The sequence below is a fragment of the Nilaparvata lugens genome, chromosome 5 (assembly GCF_014356525.2).
Source record: "Nilaparvata lugens isolate BPH chromosome 5, ASM1435652v1, whole genome shotgun sequence".
Taxonomy (NCBI): domain Eukaryota; kingdom Metazoa; phylum Arthropoda; class Insecta; order Hemiptera; family Delphacidae; genus Nilaparvata; species Nilaparvata lugens.
In genome coordinates, this window is record NC_052508.1 from 19,208,340 (window position 1) to 19,231,263 (window position 22,924).

The 22,924-nt window shown below is 35.1% G+C and overlaps 1 protein-coding gene across 1 annotated transcript; it reads right to left on the bottom strand.

The window, feature by feature from the left end:
* Nucleotides 1-1,054: 1,054 nt before the first annotated feature.
* Nucleotides 1,055-20,274, bottom strand: LOC111056004 (coiled-coil domain-containing protein 97). The gene is given in 6 exon segments (XM_039429408.1): nt 1,055-1,527; nt 4,589-4,599; nt 6,319-6,479; nt 6,482-6,537; nt 9,754-9,929; nt 19,738-20,274. Coding segments are annotated over 6 exon segments (918 nt in total). The 5' UTR covers nt 20,026-20,274; the 3' UTR covers nt 1,055-1,301.
* Between the last annotated feature and the right edge of the window lie 2,650 nt (nt 20,275-22,924).

The following is a 22,924-nucleotide window of genomic DNA, read 5'->3' on the forward strand; positions in this document are numbered from 1 at the left end:
GTGAAGGACTCATTTTTGTGCTCCTTGGTTAAATTTCATCAAGACAAAATTTTACAAACTTTAAATAGCTATTGTTGAGATTTCCTTACGGTATCTCTTAGCGCTTGGAAAGAAGTATTCAAACCGAATTAGTATTTCAATAAAGCATTATATAGTAGATCGCTAAAAAAGTAATACAACAGGAAGCTTCTTCTTGTATGTACTAATGTATTGTTAGAACACGATTTGCAATTTATCATCAAAATCCGATTTCAATTTTTCTTGAAAATGATAGTTCTCCAGTTATACAGCTAGACAGAAACTGGAGCAGTAAGCATCAGCAGCGCACGCTCTAACAATTGTCACTGTGCGGAAAATCAACTGTTGCAGACACCATGCCACGAGTTGGATATTTATCACTTTTTCGCAGACACATTATTTGTTCTGACACACCTCCCACCAATGAAATGTCGGTCATCACTGTCCCAAAATTCACGTGTTACTGAATACCACAATCAATTAGCTTCAAATCAAATGGAAACAATAACGATATTATTGGAGACATAATTTATTATCCATATAATAGTCATTAGCATGAGTAGAATATTATTAATTTCTAAAGAAATTCATGAGACTAGATCAGCCATAAATGAATCTAGTTTGCAGAATCTTCTCCCACTTTGTTATCAATCATTCAAACAGTTTTTGTTGAGTCAGTACATTACAGTTGACTATAGAAACGATCACTAAGACAGTAACTGGTATCAGTAACTAATCAGCTCCATTAAGCTTAAAATACAAACTGAGATGAGAAACGTTACAGTTGTGTTGTGTTAGAAGAATATACAAATAGAAGCTCATGTTGTCTCTTATACCATTTTTTCATTTCCAACAGGATCCAAGTTATTTTTGCTTTAGCCTATGTATTGCCTTATCTGCTAAGTTTGATGTGTTTTTGTTGAAATAAAAACATATTTCGGAAAAATGTTGCTCACTAGGCATCGTTAGTTAAACCATATGTTTCTTTCTGCCATTCCAAATCTCCATTAAAGTTTACAGTAGATTGCTCTGTAAGTTTACCACTTGCTCTGCTTGACTTGCGTGGTGAGAAAGATGAATTTTGCAATGAAGTCTCATTGAACAACAATACTTAATTCAGTTAAAATAAATAACAAATTTAATAAGATCAAAGTTAAAAAAATGAAAACTCTGGAACAGTTTTTGTCTCAAAACAAGTAACTAGAGAAGACAAGATGTAAGAATAATAATGCATTCAAGATTGAATAAAAATTCTATTCAAAGTGTGGTTGACTCACGAATATTCAAACTTGATTTAAACCATCCATTTTTTTCACCAAGTCGTTATCTTCCTGTTCATTAACAAAGTTAGCTATACATTGATCTATTTCATCACAGTTGTCATTGGTGTCGGCTATACCGTTTACAGGGATCATCATCTCTTCAGGACTTTCAGAGTTGAAATATTTTTCTTCTTCATCCATTTCGGTTGTCTCCATATCGTCATAATCGGAATTATCATCCACTTCCCTGTAACAACACACGAGAATAATCATAGAAAAAGGGTTCACAACTCAATGTTACAAGTCGTGTAGGAGTGACTTACTCGAATTTGTGAAGCGTAACTTAGATAAACTGTTTTTGTTAGTACACGTGTGATTGCACAGCTACATCGCCTACATTCTCGTCTCACTTCAGGCACTTGTCTCACTGAACTCAGCAGTTCACCGACAAACTAACGATCTAAACAGATAACAAAACTAAGATCAAAATATTCGTTTCGAGTATGAGTGAGATATATTGATGGTTTTCACAGTGGAGTAACACTTTTGTACATAGTGATTCAAAATGAACGTCCCAATTCCAAACAACAATATTCATTTTATAAAGCAATGCACTCAAACAAATTCCACATACATCACTCACAGAAGCAGATTCAAGTTGATGAGTATGTATTATAAGTGTTTTATGTGCCACAGGCAAAAGATGAAAAAAGGAGGATCCATACACGATGGTTTATGAAAATTCACTTGAGCGAATCTTGTTCATGCTCCACTGTTTCATGGGGGGCAGGAGTTTCGGTTACTAATATACGAGCATTATTTCAATTGACTTTGTATTCGCCAAAAGTGAACGTTTTTGTGCATTTTCACAGACCATTATTGTATTAGCCGTATATTTTAGTAGATGTCGTCCGAGCCTCAAATGGAGGGCACTTAGAGCACCATCATTAACTTGAAACTTCTGTGAGTAATTTGATGCGAGATTGGTTTGTGACATTATTTTTGAAAATTAATATTATTGTTTAGAATTTGGAAATTAATTTTGAATCACTCTTTATGGAACGCCCTGTGTTGTAGAACCACGTTTTTGGAACTTTCAGTTTAATGTATTCTATGATGAATACAGTGAGTATTAGTATGCGAATGATAGATGATTCAGTTATTTATTTATTTATTCATTTACAATGGAGACAACGGGTTTCCCCAAACATGTCTCCTTTACAAGAAAATGCAAAATCTTAAAATATAATATATAGAAAACTTATAAAAAATCATAAAAAGAAATAAGGTACAAATGGTAATATTTATCCTATTACATATGGTAATAAGGTACAAAATGATAATATGGAAAAATACAATAATTTAAAAAAAAATAAATAATATGAAAAGATGAGATGAATACAAAGCATCAAAATTCTACTCATAAAAGGTCCAAAAATGGAAAATATAAGATTCTAATAACACAAGTATTAAAAGAATGAAATAACCAAAAATATAACTTATTAATGAGTTCCAAGTCCCAAAACATATGCACACCCACACATACATGAAAAAATGATCGATGTAGACCAGATCACAATATCAATGCTCAGACCAGACCATTGTATAGAGCTTTTCGGAATCTAGCGCGAGAGAACCAGAAGAGATCTAGGTGCACGGACAAACTATTGTAGCTTCTCTGAATTCTGTTGAGAGGAGAATTGTAATTTCTAAGTGTTCTGGAACGAGGAACCAGAAAAGAAAATTCAGATCGACGAGCCACAGGTGAGATATAAATAGCTTGCATGTCAGAAAATGTTTGTGTTATGAGAATAGGTTCGGCTGCAATTCCAAGCTTTTTCTCGTGACTATCTATATAAATAAGAATCGAGCCACAAATGTTGACATTCAATAACTTTTTTATGTGTGCATCGAATTTGATTTTTTTTAGTTTTGTTCGTTATGTTCAGGACCAGGTTTATGGCCTATTTAATTTATAATCCGACTTCAGGACTCTTTCCTACGGTCCTTCAAAGTTTGCATGTAATCCTTATGGGAGAAGATTTGTGAGCTGGCCACACACAGAAATAAAAAAATCAGCTGTTATAATCATTACGTCATCCAACAGCCGTCGGTAATCTTTTTTTTTCAATTTTCTTTCTACTGATTCACAAAATCTTAATTCTTAATAATGCCGCGGTTCGAACGACGTCCAAACTTGGGTCGTAGAGCTCGAAATGCTGTTAATTTAGAATATGCACGGGAAAATCAGCAGCAAGGAGATATACCATTCAATTCCCAGCAAGCTGCATTCAACCAACGTTAGTAGACAGAAGGTTGATCACTCACAGGTGTAAGATTCGAAGTGGAGGGGGGAACGCCAGCGTGACGTCACGTGTAGTAAAAATGTGATGGAGTAACCACACTGAGCATACAGTTTATTCACTGTATCTTCTAATAAATCGTCGTTTATTGCCCTCAAGATTGACCTAGAACTTGAAAATTCTCCATACTTATAGCGAATGAATCGCCGCTTCTAATGATGTTGTTAAATATTCCAAGTTCATTCAACTTGTATGAATAAAATGAAGTTGAAAGCTTTTCAAGAATCTAAAAACGTGACAAGAAAAAGTTAATAAGCTGGAAAAGCGTTAGTAGACAACGTTATACTACTATAATTTCAGATTAACGCATGAAAAATATTGAAAAATTAATGCATTGCAATAAACCGATAAACCGATCCCGATAAATTTCGTTCATATAAAGGCACTGAACACATGATTCCTGTGTCAATTTATCATAATGGTCATCATTAAATTGAATTATATTACTCTTATTATTTAAAATTTCTAATTAAGTAAAAGATTTAGATATAGTAATTTATGTTATCGTAAAAAATACGATTTATTGATACACCCATCCTTTATCTTATCCAAAAATAATAATCTACCAAGTATTGTAAATTTAAAAAGAGACAATGTATTCATAATAATATTTAGAGATAATAATCTTTATTTTCAGAATAATTTTTTTGATTAATGTTTTTACCAACCCACTTACATACAAAACAAAATAGATTGTGAATTAGAATTCACGTATTTGGCCTAAATTGTGAATAAAATTAATCGACAGGATATTGTTCCATGAAACATTACTTTGGGATTTTAGAATCATTGAATTCTGGAAAACCTCTCATTCAATAATAAATGCATATGTTTTTTGTTGATTGGAAGTCCCATCTATACTCTAGACCAGGGATCACTCCTCATCCAATAAGTAAATGGATTCATTTGCTTGGAGTATATTATTACCACATACAGAGTTATTACAATTGCATGACCTAATAAAAAATCAGATAGTATTTCAGGACGTCTCGAAATCCTTATTTAAATTGAAATAAAATAAATTTTTAATACAGCTGGGAGTGGACAATGAAGAAAACATCATCACAACAAATTATAATACCTACCTTGATAGATAAATTCGCAGGTGGTGACAACCTGTCTATTGTTCTTGAAATCTGTATGCACCATTACACTAATTAACCTTTTTTGAGCTATCCAATAATTCACTGTATGTAATAATATTATATTAGATAAGATTCTAAATGCATCTTTTGGTTTCTATCAAAATTTGTTTTTCCTTTCTCTCTATCAAACTTGTAATATGCAACTCTGATTTGCGCACAGGCATTTTTTGCCCATGCAGACCATTTTCTAAAGATTTATTTGGCTTAGTATATTCATGAGGTTGTTTTTATTCTTTGTTGTTGTTTTATATTGAAAATGAGTACATGAGATTATTACTTTGTAAAGTGCAATTTTTTTGAAATAAATATCTTTTGTCTGTCTGTCTGTCAATAATAAATCCTACAGAGTTTTTAGAAAATCAAAAGTATATAATATTATAAAAGTAATAATATTATAATTTTATGTGCCAATTTGAGGTTTTAAAGAGGTATAAAATATTTATACTTTCTTTCTTGTCAAAAGCATTAGAAAATACATCAATAATCACGTTTATTTTTTAAATGATTCCATACAACAATATAATGATAGAATATCAATAATTCATAACTGTCCAAGCAAAGTGGGATCTAAGATTTAAGTCGATGGTTTTGCATTTGTGTTATAGTCGATGGTTTTATATTTATGTTTACTCCGCAATTTCGGCCAAACACAGCAACAGATTTGCATGAAATTTTACAGATATGTTCCTTGGGCGTCGATGTATGTGTGAGGTTTTCGAAATTTTGCATTATAAGGATAATATGAAAGGAAAAGTAATTTCTTCTATAAACCAATATTACTATATACAGTACATTTATCTACTTCTGAATAATATATTGATTGGTCGATAGAAACGGAATTTTGATAGAAACGATAGAAAACTACATTTATGCGAAACAAATTAGGGAAAAGCTGATTTTTTGCAAGGTGTTAGTTTACATAGTATATAGCCTGGGGCCGCAGAGTACCCACCGTCACCCCGCTTGCTTATGCTTCATGAACTTTGGAAATGTTTCCCTCAAATTTCCTCGGAATATTTTCTCAATCTTTACTTTACCGGATATTTCACATACCTATGTTCGATAATGCTTGGGTTTTCTTCAAATTAATGGATCTTACTTTGAAAGTAATCACGATAAAATTTTTGAATAAAGCCAGTCTGTAGGAAAATTTCTTCTCTTGAAGTTTCAATAAATTTAATAAAGAATTTACTCATCAACGAAAAGTTAGTTACACGTAGTTGAAAATAAAATAAATTCTGATTTTCCTATTTTTCATGATTAATCTGTTAATTATCTGCCGTCTGATGAAAATAAGGTTAACCTTGAGCTAAAACCTGAATTTATATAAATGAAGATATAAACCTATTGGTGAAACTATTTTCAAATTTTCTACTCTCCAGCTGAACATGGAATTATGGCATGCAATCAATGTACAGTACTATGAATTAAATGAAGAAGATATATTTGACAAATTCGATTTCTAATTCAAATCTGAATCGTTATATTTTATGTGTGAAGTTTTAAAAAGTCATCAATTGTTCAACGTACCTCACCCCATAGCGACGTCTTATCAATTTTCAAATCCTGATCATAATCATTGAACTGGTTTGAGTCCATGTCTTCATCTTGACTCTCAGCGTCAGAGTCTCCTTCTTCTTCTTCTTCTTCTTCCGATTCCTCTCTTTGATTGTCTTCATCTTCTTCTGTTGCTTCTTCAGCTTTCTCATTTGTTCTCTGTCATACTGCTCCAATAGCAGGTTTACAAATCTGAAATATTCACAACTTATGAGAATCAAAAAGTCTTGAAGACAAAACCTTTTGTTCATGCACAGATTTTATCGTAATTTACTGCCCATTCTATAACTCAAGAAAACTGTCTGTAAGATTTTGCTAACGAAGGTAGCGTGAACTTTACTTTATTACATTTATTTTATTACAAATTTATAATACTAGGGACTCTGTAATTATAGGGATTTTAACACGAGCTAGACAAATATAATGACACTCACCATAATCTAAATTGATTAATCCAATTTTGATTTGATCTTGTCACTACACTAGAGTGTTCTCACTCATATTTTCAAATACAAATTTAACAATTAAAATATTTCAATTTATCCCGCTATGGAAACCAATACACTAGGCCTAGAACAAATTTATTTCTATTACTTTCAATAAATGAAAACTTATTTTAGATAGCTTGACTTAAATAGCTAGATAGGCCTATTACTATTAACCCTTTGCGCTCTTGAAATCAGCAATGCTGTAAATGGCACTTCTTATAACAGCTCTGAATATAAATGACAAGTACCTGCTCGTCAGCTCTCATATTCAGCATTGCTGGCTCACCCTTTTTCCTCCTACTGCCCTGTGCAACATTTTCTTAGTTGACTACACAGCTCTGACAATCGGATAGTAGTAATTCTCAAAATCTATGAACGCCTGTATTTGATTAGTATCCAGATATTAGCATTTCATGTTTATTCTACGAAGCTCAATTCCACTTTATCGTATTGTTCATATAACCTATTTATTTCATTGTTCATTAATTTCTTCTATTTCAGTATGATAGCTGAAATTCAAGCAGATAGTGCACTATAATAATAGTCTCTAGAATGTGTTACGACGCAACTCCAAACAGCTGTTTTGTTTACTCAATGAAGACATATTTCATCTTTTACTTATATTTTTGCTAAATCCTATTATATTAAGGCCATTCCACACAGCACGTGGCGTGCGTGGCTGGACGCACGCCACGCCGGCCACGCTAGCCACATGCCAATTCACACCGCCACGACTGTTGCGATGCTATACCGGCCACGTTTCCCGTCAGTATGCAGGAAGATGTCAACTCCGACGGTCCCGTGGTGTGAATCTGGATTTTCTTGGGGCTCACCTTGGTTTGATGACTCCAGCAGCAGCAGTAGTAGTGATAATGAGCTGGTTTTATTGTATTCGGTGACAGCACGGGACCAGTGGGTACATCCAATCAATAAAAAAAGGAAGACCTATGGCGAATTCCATTATTTAATGCGCGACCTTGAGGCTGACAATGATAGTATACATTCTATACGATAGTATACGTCTAGTATACGTTCTGCGCATGCTCGGACCAAAACGTGGCCGGACACGTTTGAAAAGATCGCTCAGAAAGAACGGTAGCCACGCGTGGCTAGTGTTCGCTCTCTGAGCGATCTTTTCAAACGTGTCCGGCCACGTTTTGGTCCGAGCATGCGCAGAACGTATACTAGACGTATATAAATGTAAAGGAAATAAAAACTCAGTACCCTTTTTTTGAAATATTTTATCACAACATGTTTCGGACATTTATGCCATTTTCAAGTGATATCGGAAAAGAGATAAAAATATGGCATATCAACTAGACGTATACTATCGTATAGAATGTATACTATCATTGTCAGCCTCAAGGTCGCGCATTAAATGATGGAATTCGCCATAGGTGTTCCTTTTTTTATTGATTGGATGTACTCACTGGTCCCGTGCTGTCACCGAATACAATAAAACCAGCTCAGTATCACTACTACTGCTGCTGCTCGAGTCATCAAACCAAGGTAAGCCACAAGAAAATCCAGATTCACACCACGGGACCGTCGGAGTTGACATCTTTCTGCATACTGACGGGAAACGTGGCCGGTATAGCATCGCAACAGTTGTGGCGGTGTGAATTGGCATGTGGCTAGCGTGGCCAGCGTGGCGTGCGTCCAGCCACGCACGCCACGTGCTGTGTGGAATGGCCTTTAAGCGAGCAATTTTTGTATTTTTATATCTGGTTATTCATGTTCAATGGATCTCGAAAACGGCTCTTTCACAAAATTTGGAACATAGTAGGTTTATGATATAAAATATCGATTGTACTATGTATCATCCCTGGGAAAACTCGCTGAAGGACATTAAAAGGATAATTCATCCTTGGAAGAACAGAATGTCTGTATAATTTCGTCATCTGTCGATAACAGAAGATGCGTGTGCCTGTGTGGGAGATCAGCTGTGTAATCATTCAATCAGCTTACCGTATCTCGCGAGAGATATTATCTAGAAATTTTATCAAAATGATCGATTTGTTGACATGACATGGTTTATCACTCAAAATTAAAGTATATCATAATATTCAAAGTTAATCATTATTTTACAGTTTTAAGTGATTAGTGAGTGTTATTTTGTTATTCAATGTGGTTTGTAAACAATCTAAATTATAACTTTTCTGTTTTAAAATATTTTGACTCAAAATTGGACCTGAATCCAAGTGTATAAAACATAACCTGCTTTTTGGACCATTCATAGTGTATAAATCAAAATTCGGGGAAGAAACAGTTTTGGGCTTTGCCTGTTTGTCCTTCCCCAATCATTTTAATTAAATAATTGTGTTCTGTTTATCAATAAATAAATAACGAGCTAAGCTCGGTGCCCCGATATTATAAATAAAATGAATATTTAAAAAATAAGGGGTTTTCATCAATGTCAAGCAATAGTTATTACAAGCTGACAAAAACCTTTTTTCAAACACATTCACGACATTTTGCAATGAAAAAGTGATTGTTTTGTTTCAAGTAGTTGTTTTGATTAACGACCGTACTGGGAATCATCCAGCAATCACATCCCGATTTTACTCAAAATAAAAGAGGGCTGAATAGCAATATCCAACTATGCTGGATACAATAGCGTTTAAGCTTTTTGGCGTGAGCCAGCTATAGAGGATTTAAAGGCTGAAGCTAGAAAACTCTATTTCGTTAACCATAGTTGTAGAGGAGAATTGTGATAGCCAGTAATGCTGAATGCAAGAGTGAAAAACAAGTCATACAAGAGCGCAATGGGTTAATTAGTTATAATTCAATCATGGAGGGTTGTCAATGACATATTTCATAAAGTTTGTTTCATTTTCAAATAGATGTATCATCCGTTTCTTCCAATTGTCATACTATGAAGATGAGTGAATAGAAAGATACCTATACATGAATGTCTTACGTTATGTTTGTTGTATCAATTCCAGTTCTCTCTCTTTCTTCGTCTTCAGTTAAGAACTGGCCGACAAGATGATCATACAGCAGAGGATTTCTCTTTTTCATTTCATATTCAGAAAAGTATGATCCTTTATTGACTAGCTGTTTCAAGGCTTCAAATCTTCTGTTCTTCACCTTCACCTGAAATCGAAAAATAAAATCGGATATATATACAGTGTCCATACCTACCTAACATTCATACCTACAACACTCGACATGCGGCAGACCTGGATGTACCTCGTAGCAGTCTTACAGCAACTCAAAAAAGTTTTGAAATATCAGCCCTGTGACTCCCTGTATAATCAACTCCCTTAATATATAAAAATTGCGAAACCAGAAAGTTCAAGCAAATATTGAAGGAACGCCTTATACAACGGCCATCACACTCATTGGCAGAACTAGTAGATGAGCCCTTATACTCAAACACGAACAGCCGGCATTCCAGAGTTTGAGGGGTGACCCCCTGAACTCCCTGACACAGTTTATCCGGTTCTCCCGGTCAAGGACGAAGAATTCAAGTATCAAGTATCGAACAGAAAACAGGCAGTCTGTGTGAGGCATACTAGTATGGATGGGTTGACTAAACAATATATTTCTAAAACCTTGGATGTTTCAAGTGCAGGAGTCCCTCAAGGTTCGAATTTGGGGCCAGTGTTATTTCTTCTCTATGTAAATGACCTACCAGAATCAATTACGGAAGGAAGGATATGGATGTTTGCTGATGATGTAAGCCACCTGATCCAGGATCAAACTGGACAATGTGTGTGGACAATGACATCTTGATGAAGGTTTACTACGGATGCTTCAGCAGTATTATGAGCTATGGCATAACAGTGTGGGGTGGAAGCACACTGGCCAAAAGAATTTTTCTATTACAAGAGCGTATTGTACGAACAATTAGTAGAGCACCATACCTAGCACATTGTAAACCGCTGTTCCAACAATTAAATATGTTGACTTTGCCAGCAACGTTCATTCTGGAATCGGCCATAATGGTGAAGAGGAAGCCTGCATTTTTTGTGAGGAATGAGGAAATCCATCAGCATAACACTCGCCAAACACGGATGATCCACGTGGAGCAGGTGACATCAACCCTAGCCAGGAATGGACCTAAGTTCCTCAGCTCAAAAATATACAACAAAGTTCCGGCTAGCATTAGAAGCATAGAGAGAGATAGAGAGAGAGAGAGAGAGAGAGAGAGAGAGAGAGGGGGGGGGACAGATTGAAAAAAGCATTCAAGAGCTATCTGTTAGACAATCCATACTACTCGGTAGAAGAGTATCTACAGAGTGACGACCACAACGCAGCAGCGTTTCCAGTGGGATAGCTACAAGTATCAAGTAAGTTAGTAAGAAATGCGCCCTGTGTGGGCTGTAGCTTCATCCTGCTAAGCCACATTTCTCCCAAGTCATGTTCCTCAGCAACTTCTTCCAATTTGGGGCGCAGAAACGATTGTAGCATTGTCACATAACGCTGGAAGGTGACATTGACGGTGATGTTGCCATTCTCAATGAACTATGACCAGCATGCTCACCCGATTTAAGCATATGCGATTTTTTCTATGAGATTAACTCAAAAATTAAGTTTTCAAAGATCGCCCAAACACCTTGGAACGAATCAGAGAAGAGATCCAGGCCTCACCTATCGCAGTGGGCCAAAATGTGTTTTAAAACTTCAAAAATACGCTACATTAGTATATGACTGCTTATGGCCGCCTGATATAATTTCCAAAAACTAACAATAAAAACTATATTTCGAACTTAATTGAACCAATCAAAGATTTTTTTTCTAAGTTGAACGGTTCATTACTTATAACCCTGCCAAACTCGTTAATCGGCTCTGCCAACCCTGTATCAGCTCAGCTCATGATTTCTGAAGATTGTCTTTAGAAAATTCCATGGGTTCCCAAAATTTGATTCAGTTTACTTCTACTGATTTCTATGAGTTGCTTTTTGATTTTATGAAGTGTTGATATATGATGTATTACAATAATTATGTTATAAGATGTATTTTATCAGTATAGCTTTGAGATTTCAGTGTTCACGACCCATATTGTTTGTTCTTTACAAAAATCGCAAAACATTAAAGATTATATAGAGAGAAATGTTTAGAGAACAATTGTTGGCCCCGTAGCTCTGTTTAGGGTAGTAACTAGTAAGGAGGTTAACTAAAAATGTCAAAACTCCCCACATGGTGGCTGACCATGGTAGGCCAACAGACAAAACTTGTGCGAGATGTACAAACTTTATATTACTTGTATGGTTAGTTATGTCGATGGAACACATAGTTTCCTGGATATGAGTGTGTGAGCAAAAAACTGAAAAATGCAACTCTTAAACCACCCTCTACCCTTTAGCACGAGGGAAAGGATTGCTTTCAAACATGAGGACTTTTGATATGCTCATTTCCTAATTGGTCTCAACATAGAGGCAAAGACAAAAATTGTGTTCAAAACACTCCCTCCAAAAAACTAACAAACGTATGGAAATGTGTGAAATTATAGGCTACATCAAATTAAAGAGAAATAAATTGAATCTATACTTATAAAATTCTTATCTCACTGATCACGATTTCTGGAAAACTACTGGATGGATTGCAACAAAACTTAGAATATAGCTTCCTTATACGTCCTAGGTGCTCACTAAGAAATCTTTTGGCGATATTTCAACTCTAAGGGTGGTTTTTAAGGGTTTAAAGTTCGTATTTTAGCATGTATATTCTTCTTCTCCCAATCTCTTAATTATAATTGAAATATCCATATCATATGTTACTATAGAACTATAATCTAGAGAGAGTACCTATTCGGAACAGTTGATAACTGGCGACCAATTAATTATTTTGTCAGGTTGGCATTAAGTTGAGATTATTTCATTAGGTTGGCACCAAGTTGAAGATTAAAATGCATTTATCGCGGAAAAATTGATTGGACACTGCTACTTCAATCAGAGCTATTCCTGAGAATATTATATTATTATTTATTTTCCAATCACTTGATAATGGCATTATTTAAAGCCGAGACATGTTATGTTGAATAATTTTAAAAAGGGTAATCAGATTTATAAATATTAGAATATAAATATAAGAATAAATATTTTTATTTCTATTCCTGAAAGTATAGATAATTTTTATGTTTCATAAAACAAACTTTTATGACGGGAGTTCTATCAATTGATCCTATTCTATCAAGACTAATTTTGTTTGTATATTTGACAGATCGCGTGAACAGCTTAAACAGTTTCCATAACATTTTAATTATCCAGTATGATGAATGGTTGGTATTTTTAAAACTTCAGAAGTGTCCGTTGTGGAATCTGTGTGCAAAGAATGAGGATATTCGACCAGAATATAACTTGACGAAAGAAAGGGGTTATTTAACGGCCAAATAGCTGTTGTTGCTTTTCCTAATGTAAACATATCTTCCATGGAAGTAAGGCGCTTTTCCCATGAATCAATTATTCCCAAATATTAGTTGTGTTACCAAAGAAAATAGAAGATAGCTTTCGATAAAAATATTGGAGAATTTGCATAACAGTTCGTTGATATTCACTTGAAACTGTCAGTATACCTCATTAATAGCATCAATGCTCCCTATTCAAATAATGCTGACACATTGATGAGAATCTTACTATAATTTGTTTACATAAGATCAGTTGGAGATAAGATGATAGCTACTGTTTCGATTTCAAAATTATGATTGCCATTTTTGCTTTTTATGCCAGCTGTTATTAGTTTCGATTTCAATTATGTTTGACATTTTTGCTTTTTATACCCGTTATTATTATTGTGAAATAAGCTCTCATTAAATGAAATCATAATCATTGAAGTCAATTATACTAAGCGAACAATTTCTGTTTAAATATGTGTGTTTGCGGATATGTAGTATGTATGTCTGACGGATCTCGAAAACGCCTCTAACATTTTTTTATTAAATCAGCCTACGTTTGCGATAAAAAAAATATTTTGGAACAGGTCTCAACTCTGGGAAAAATCGCTGAAGCTCTTTCAGAAATGATTATTTGTCCCTCAAGTAGCAGCTGATCGAAAAAAGTTTCCATACTCTGTTGAAAACGTGAGAAAGAAAGTGTGAGCAAGTGAAAAAGATAGCTGATGATTATAGCTTATAAAAGCTGTAGTTGAGTTACCAAATTTAGCGATCTTATCTAAAACATTGAAGTATTCATGGAACATCTGGAAGAATAGGTACAGAAAGTGACCGGATGATAGCAAAATAAATTTAGAATCGATCTCTCCAAACATATCGTAGTTGAATTGATGTGTATTGTGAGGTGATAGAAATGCGACTAATTTCTTCAGCTTCTGTTGTATTGGTTCCTCTGTTGCTCTATGTTTCTACGCAGCCATGGCCTTGAGAGAGCCAGTTGTCCTGTCTGTTAATTCCTAACCCAGACTAAATACCACAAGAACCAATCAGAGAAGCCTTCTATGAAAAAAACCCCTGCTCTGATTAGTTCTGATGGAATTTAATCATGATTGAAATTGAACAGGCTTTTGAGCTACTGGACCTGATATTTTCATGTTTCAAAATCAGCTAAAAACTATATCGAAAAAAACATAATATTCCATCAGCTGGTCCTATTTCCTTCCATCCTATACTATTAAATGAGCAATTTCTGTTTATATGTTTAGATGTTCAGATGTTTGGATGATTAGATATTTATATGTTTGTATTTCACCGGATCTCGAAAACGGCTCTAACGATTCTTACGAAATTCAGAGCATAGTAGGATTATAATATAAAAATTCGATTGCACTAGGTCTCATCCCTGAGAAAATTCGCTGAAGGACATTGAAAGGATAATTATTATTCATCCTTGGAAAAACAGCTGATAATGATTATTTCATCGTCTGTTGATGATGGAAGTGAGTGAGCGAGTTCATGTGTGTCAAAATTATGTGTGTGGGACTGTGTCAAAATTATGACTCAGCTATTGAACTTTTGTAATCATTCAATCAGGTACTTAGTGCCGATTGCAAAAAAAGCCGGATTATTTTCAATCCTGATAAATTCCAGTAGATCCATCTTTTTGAAATGGTCTTCTCTGATTTGGTTCATGTGAAATTAATCGGAATTAAAATTCAACCGGCTTTTGTGCAACCGGGCCTTTGTGAGGGAAATTTTTGCATTCCTCTGGGAATTAATCTCAATTAACTGTGATTAGATAGATCATTTCTGTATGAACTATGAATGATATTATAATTTCTTCTTTCTTAATAAATTTTCTATGCTTTTGTACTCCAGAGCGAAGCTCAGTCCCTGATATTGATGTCATTACGTGACACAAGACAGACCTATTCATATTTATATCAATGAATCACAAGTAAATACTAAAGTTCTCAATTTAGATAGAAATTAAATTAAGTTATATGATTTACATTCAAATTTTCATCCCTAAGCTTTTGGTCTCAAGCTAAGATTAAAGAAAGAAATTGTATAATGGTATAGTCAATAATCAAAGTGATTGAATTAACTCTATTCAAATATTAATATTAAAATGTTCATTTAAAAATTCCCACTTCAATATTTATGGTAGAAAAGTTTAGGACATGAGAAATCAGCCACATTAAATTTTAGACTAATTATTTTGAATGGACTCTTATATATAAATGGACTTCCATGGAAGAGAGAATCAGTGGATTGGCTGCTTTTACACTTTTGAATAAGTGAAACAAAGAGTAAAGCTGTGTCCACACCAAAGTTATTAACAAAATGTGAACATTTGATGAACATATGTGTTAGTCAAGTTCCGTTCAATCTAATAGAATCCATAAGGATTGAGCTATCAACATTTTGCCAATAACTACTCTGCGTTTAGAGAAAGATTTATTTTCAGATGTAGTGGATCTATGTATTTGTGCCTTTGGTGTAAACCAGCTTAAGCGATAGGCTATGCCAAAAATTCCAGAATAAGCAAGAGATCCATTGAGTCAACCAATCTCAAATAGACTTGATTTGGAATTCCATTTTCAATTGCATCAAGCAAAAGCAAAAATAACATGATCACTGCTAATTTGATAACTGTCAACAAGAAATATTAATTGCCAATGGATAAAGTCGAGGTCGACTCTTAAGTCGCTCCGCTCAATATTCCACAAAATTCGCTGCAATTAGTCTACTATTCTACAGAGCACATCAATTAATAATTCAAATGATTAGACTCAATAATTTTCATGCCAAGCTGTGGCCTAATTTCTTTATTTATTACCGATAGAGGGCAGATCATAAGATGCTCCTAGCAAATAGTAGGACCGTGATACAAAAATTTGAGCTGAGTCTCATCTCTGAGATAACTTGAGAGGAAAAATTGATCATCCAAGTGGCAGCTTATTGAAACAGAAATTTTCATCGTTTGTTGAGAACTAAAGAGAGGAAGAGAGATTAACAGCTGTGGTTATAACATTTAGCAATATAATTTGAAAACATTGCATGATTCAATAAAAATATTCCCTGATGTCAAGATGAGTGCATAAGAGCAACTGGGTGACACCATAAGGCATCGCTAACTTTTGATTGCTTTTTAAAATACACAGTTGAATGAATATTTCAACAGAGTTGAATGTGTTGTTCAAACTGAGGTGATAGCAGCGCAACTAATCATCACACTTACTGACAACGATTTTTGGGTAACTAAGTATTATAGAAATGTATTTGAATGAAACTTGAAACGGTCCTATATACAATAACATTTTCATCGAGGGAGACCACCTTTTCAGATACGAAATTCTATGACAGTGACGAGCCTATATTAATTTATTATTCAAGTTATATTCAGCAAGCAGTTTTTGTTTGTATGATGGATCTCAAAAACTATTATAACGGCTTTGTAATTATAACCTATTCAGGTTATAAATATTTTACTAAAATAATCTGATCATTAAATTCCCGTAGCGAAGCACGGGTACCCTGCTAGTGCTTTATAAGCTCATAATCAGCATGCATAATTTTTTATTAGTTTTAAAAAGTTATAATTTGAACATTCATTGTCTTTTTTTAAATTAACACCACTCCACATATAGCATTGTGGTAGCTGGTGATTTTTATGTGAATTTTATTGGTGATGACTCAAAGGCAAGATATATTATCGAGCTTCTGAAATGTTTTGGCCTGTACATCACTTGCACCGAGCCCATCAGAGGAGTCTCCTGCCTGGACAATGTTGCTGTGAGCTTTCAACTAGATGTTTGCAGCACAAAAGTCATTGAACTTCATGGTGATGACCACTCTGCACTGGCATCAAATCTTACACTGTGTGGCCCATCCATGGTGAGTGATAAAACACCTACTTGGCATGAAAACTATATTTTCTGACCAAGGCCTGTACATTAAAATACATTGATTCTTTTTAAAAACGATATGGCCAGCACCCCCTGGGATGTAGTGCTCCAGAACCCTGGTGACTATGGACTATTTGGGACTTTCTTCAATCATTTTTCAACCTCTTTTTTCCTGAGAAACAAAAACCAAATCGCTCTCAGCAGCTGCAGCAGAAACAGGGACGAATGAGAAGTTATCAAGAGTGGTATACTGATGATCTTGCCAGGCTGAAAGGACTTATGCTTGCTCTGAAGGATAGGTGTGAACATAACAATGATGACGACAGGGAGAGATACCGACGTGCCTAATCTATTTATAAAAAGCACATCGAGCAGGCTAAGAAGCTGGCAACTGCTGCAAAGATTGGAAATGCACCAAATCGCTGTAAGGTGGCATGGGATGTGATAAACTCACATCGGTCCTTGCCAAGGAGACAGCTTGATTTCGTGAGCCCTGTTGCATTCAACATCTTTTTTGTTGAGTCAGTTGACAGCATTTTGAATATTCTGCCCACAGTTGCTGGTGATCCAGATGAGCTGCTAGCTGCATGAGTTCCACCAGTGAATGCTCGTCTGTGTTTCTTCCACCCCATCACTCCGCCTGCCCTGAAGAAGATTATTCATTCATTCAAGCCATCCCAAAGCCCTGATGTGTATGACATTCATGCTTAGGGAGGTGGTGGATGTTATTAGGGACCCCCTTGCTACAGTAGTTAATGACTGCCTGAGATCTGCCATTTTTCCTGACTTCCTGAAAACCTCAAGAACTATTCCTGTGTATAAGAAGGGTGACCACCAGAGCCTAAACAGCTTCAGGCCAATATCTATGACTCCAATCTTTGGAAAGGTGGTTGAAGCGGTCATAAAACCCCAACTTGAGGAGTTTTTTGAGAGAAACAACCTTTTCTCAAGTATGCAGTTTGGTTTTCGTAGGGGGAGGTTGACTTTTGATGCAGTGAATCGAGTGGCTGAGAAAATTGGATCAGTGTTTGAGGATGGTGAGTCCCTGGCACTTACATTGTGTGATTTGAGCAGAGCGTTTGATTGTGTGGACCAATACTAATCAAGAAGCTTTGCTATTATGGGGTTATAGACTCTGCTCTTCACATCTTTGAGTCATACCTGACTGGGAGGACGCAGGTGGTGTCATTGGGTGGAGCTGTCCACTCCCTGTCAGGTTTGGGGTACCTCAGGGTTCAATTCTAGGACCAATCCTGTTCATCATGATGATCAATGACCTGGATGACAATGGTGCAACTCTCCTGTTTGCTGATGATGCATCATTGCTGTCGTCTGGCATTAACCTTCAGCAGGTGTTGGAGAGGTCAGCAGAGCATTTGCGGTCTTCAACCTCATGGTTCCTGGTAAACTGTTTCCAGCTACATGAGAGCAAGACACAAAACATCATCTGAAGTTTATCGCATAATCTGCCTCATGATCAGAAACCTGTGAAGCTGCTGGATTCAAAGCTCAGCTGGGCCAGCCACATCCAGCAGGTGACCAAGAGACTGTCCCGAATCTGTTTCCTTTTGCTCAAGCTGAGGGGACATGTGATGGAGGCATATCTGGTCATTGTATATCATACACTTTTCCACTGCCATATCTCCTACGGTCTGCTCATGTGGGGTCACTCAGCCAAGGTTGTGGAAATACTGAAGCTGCAAAAACGGGCTGCCAGGATCATTACTGGAAGCGAACATCTTGCTCATTGCAAGCCCATTTTTGCTAGGCTGGGTATTCCAACTGTAATCAGCCACTTCCTCCTTCTCTGCCTCATGTACATGAAGAAGAATCAACAAAATTTGTTGACTCGGACTAATGTGCATCACCACAACACTAGGCATCGAGAGCTGTTTGACGTCTCCAGAGATCGTGGGTATGCTATAGGAGTTCAGCGCTATGCTACTTCAACAGGCTGCCTGCAGGGGTGAAGCAGTTGGACCTCAGCGTGTTCGAGAGAGTTGTGACTGGTTTTATTATGATGTCCAGGAATGTGAATGATCACCTGTCTCTAATATTATCAGGCTAAAGTGCCATTATGTTGAAGTGCAAGTCCTCATATGATATATTTTTTTCGATCTGAACTTAATCACTGCCATCTTGATCAATTTAGTGTTTTTTGTTTTTTATTCATGACATGACGCCATCGGTCCTGCAAATTGTGGGTAATGGATGAATAAGAAGGTATAAAAGTAGGCCTAAGTATGTTTATTGGATAAAATTACCTTTAATAAATTTAATGCAAACTGGATAGAAGGCTTAGAACTTGGATAGTAGGCTAGGCTAAGGATGAATTAGGTATACTAGATAGTAGATAGGTTTTTTAATAAAATGTTGGATTTCTCTCAATACCTACCCTGTTTTGAGCATTCATTGTCTATAGCTATACACTATGCGTTTCACGCGATTGGTTTTGAAAATTCCTAGCTAATCTTGGACAATAGGACAACATCAATATACTGTAATGTATAATTTTTTTTATTTATTAAATGTGTTTGCTCTTCTAAAATAAAGTAATAACAAGATAACCTGAAGCCAATATTGTAAATAAGTAGGTAAATACTGAATATAATTACTTCAAACAATGATAATGTATACTGTTAAAAAAAATTAATACCTTGTTGAGTGATTTTTGACCACAAAGTTTTTGCAGGTAAAAATCCACCTCATAACGTTCTTCGTCCGAACATTCATCGAAATAAGGCAGATGTTTTTTTAGAATATGTTCACCAAATCTTGATAGAAAAATAGCTTTACTCCGATTTAAAATTCCTTCTGCAATTGATCTTTTTTCACCATCTTCAAGTTCTGGTTCACCTCTTTGTTGACTCTTGAAATGAGCTTCTTTGCTCTTACTTAAATAATCAAGCATTTCATCACGTAATTTTCTTGTATTAACCTCCATATCACTGTTAAAGTTTTGATGTATTCAATTCCAAAAATAACGTTATTATATTATTAACTCCATCCACTTCCAAGCTAGAAGTTTATTGCATTTTGTAAAAATTGTAAAACTAAATATCACCACACACAATGATAATAATTTTATTGTATTGGAGTTTTTCCTAAATCGAAGACGTCACTAACAATAATATATTACTATAAAAGTATAACAATAAAAAAATTAATGAAGATATTCATGAAATGAACCACATGTTTGTGAACATGTTCATGAAATGAACCACATGTTTGTGAACATGTTCATGAAATGAACCACATGTTTATGTTTTGTTCTAAAGATGACGAATAAATCTAAAGTATTAAATGTGAAAGGGTTAAAGGTTAGGTTTTATTTAGGTTATATTTAATAATGTGTTATTAGGATAGGTTAGGTTTTTGCTTTGAAATTGCAATATGCTAGAAGGGGCTAGGGTGCAGTTGGAGTTATGTTTTTTGATGATTCAAATGTAAAAGGATAGGTTAGGGGGTTAGGATTTTGCTTTGAAATCTAAATTATTAAATGTGAAGGGGTTAGGGGTTAGTGGTTAGGTTTTTTTTGGATTATATTTAATAATGTTACATAAGGTTGGGTTAGGTTTTTGCTTTTAAATTGCAATATGCTAGAAAGGGCTAGGGTCCAGGTAGAATAATGCTTTTTGATATTTCAAAGGTGGAAAGATAGGTTAGGATTTTGCTTTGAAATTGCAATATGCTTGAAGGGAATAGAGGTTTTTCAAATAGTTATGTTTATTGATGTTTTAAATGTAAAGGGGAGGTTGAGGGTTCGGTTTTTGTTTTGAAATGACATATGCTGACTTAGTTATAGTGTTTTTTAACATCAGTTAAATAACAACTGTTATAGTTTATTAATTATATTTTTCAAAAGTACTCTTCTTTCGAATAAAATAATAATCAATTTGATTATTATATTGAATTTAATGATAAATCATCATTGGATAATAATATCTTCATCAAATAGAATGACGATTAGCTCCAGTTACAGTGCTCGGTAACCATCATCACAAAGAACGTTACATTCAAAGATCTGACTGAATGGAACGGGAAAAACCCGTTGCTAACGCATGCGCGATACGGTGCTGTCTGAGACAAGGAGTGGTTTGTATAATGATGAATCGGATTCGGCTAAAAATCAAAATAAGGCTACTATTCCGGCGCTTCACTCTTGCCAGGCGAGGCTCGTTGTAGAACCGCACCTTTTAACTGCGCAAGCATAGTATCAGTTTCAGTCTTAGACCAGTTATAGAATAGACACACTGAGAAGTCTATTATAGTGAGGTCCACGTTATAATGGCAGTGTAGGAAGATAGGAGAAAAGGGTTGCCAGATCTCAGCCTTGCCACCCAAACAGCTGATACTTGTATATCTAATGAATTTAACTGTTCATTATTGTTGCAAATAGTTATTCATATTTTATTGTCAAGAAAATATATTTTTTTAAAGATGTAATAATAAATTTTCATGATTGAGATAAAATATTTTGTCAATTAGTTGAATTTCTACATTGTTGATAAACGATGTGGCAACATCGCAATGCGTGGAAGAGATAGTGGCATCTGCTTTGTTGAATGATAGACAAGGATAGCAACACCATTGCAAATCAAACACTGCTATTATAATGTGGACCTCACTATAGCCTGCCATATCACCATATCGTGACGTCAGCATCGGATAGAAAACTTTTAGGCCAAAGTGCCAAATTACGTCCAGTGCCAAAATACCTGTCATCAAATTTTGGTTGGGATCGATTTAGTATGTTATTTGAGAACAAAAATTAAATGGCGGTCACTATTGTTTTTAAAATAAACTAAGTTCAAAGTAGCATAATTTCATATGCATTTAACCTATAGGTAGCAGCCATAAGTAGCTAAGGATAGGAAAAGCTTTAGGTTAGAAAAGTTTTGGTTAGGAAAGCTTAGGTTAGGGAAATCTTTGGGTTAGGAAAACTTAGATTAGGAATATCATAATTTGATGATTTCGATAATCAAAACGACTGCTTTCTTAGAGGTTAAATGCATGTAAAATTGTGCTACTTTAAACTTAGTTTATTTTACCAACAATGGTGACCGCCATTCAATTTCTGTGATTTTGTGCTCAAAATAACATCGATCCCAACCAAAAATTTGATGACAGGTATTTTGGCACTGGACGTACACTTACTCCAACTTTTCTGCTGAGACCGAGATTGATTTGTGTGAATGAATAAATGAGCAGGTACAGTCGTCAGCCATTGTGAATTTATTATACTTTTGAAAAACAACTGAATTCGAACATGGAAGTAATAATTCACTTGTAGCCTATATAATATGCGATCTAGCAGAATAGTCCAGAAACATGATTTGGAATCATTTGAAAAGAAAACAATGTGGGTAGGATGGAAGATAAATATTTTCATATGTTGCCCAGTGATTAAAATTCCATAATAAGTTACATTTATGAGAAAATGTAAAGCTAATCAGAAGGACTAGGCCACAGAGGAAAGAAACACAGAGGAAAGAAACACTACCAGAAATCTGATGGGTCGAGATAGTTCTAGACGAGTATCAGAGATAGCGCCAGCATCGGAACCTTAGTTCTAGACGGTGCAATCAGTAGCGCTAGTGAGGGAAACTTAGTTACTGATGAAAGCGCCTGGAGCGCTATAGTGATGTCCACGTTATAACGGCAATGTTTCATTATTAATAGTATTGTTATCCTTGTCTATCATTCAACAAAGCAGATAGCTTTTTCCCGCTTTGTTCTGTTGCCAGATCGTCTTAAAACAATGTATAATTAATAGTAAACAATATATTTCATCTTAATAATTAAGATTATAATAAGGTTTTCATTAAGATTGGATTATTGTT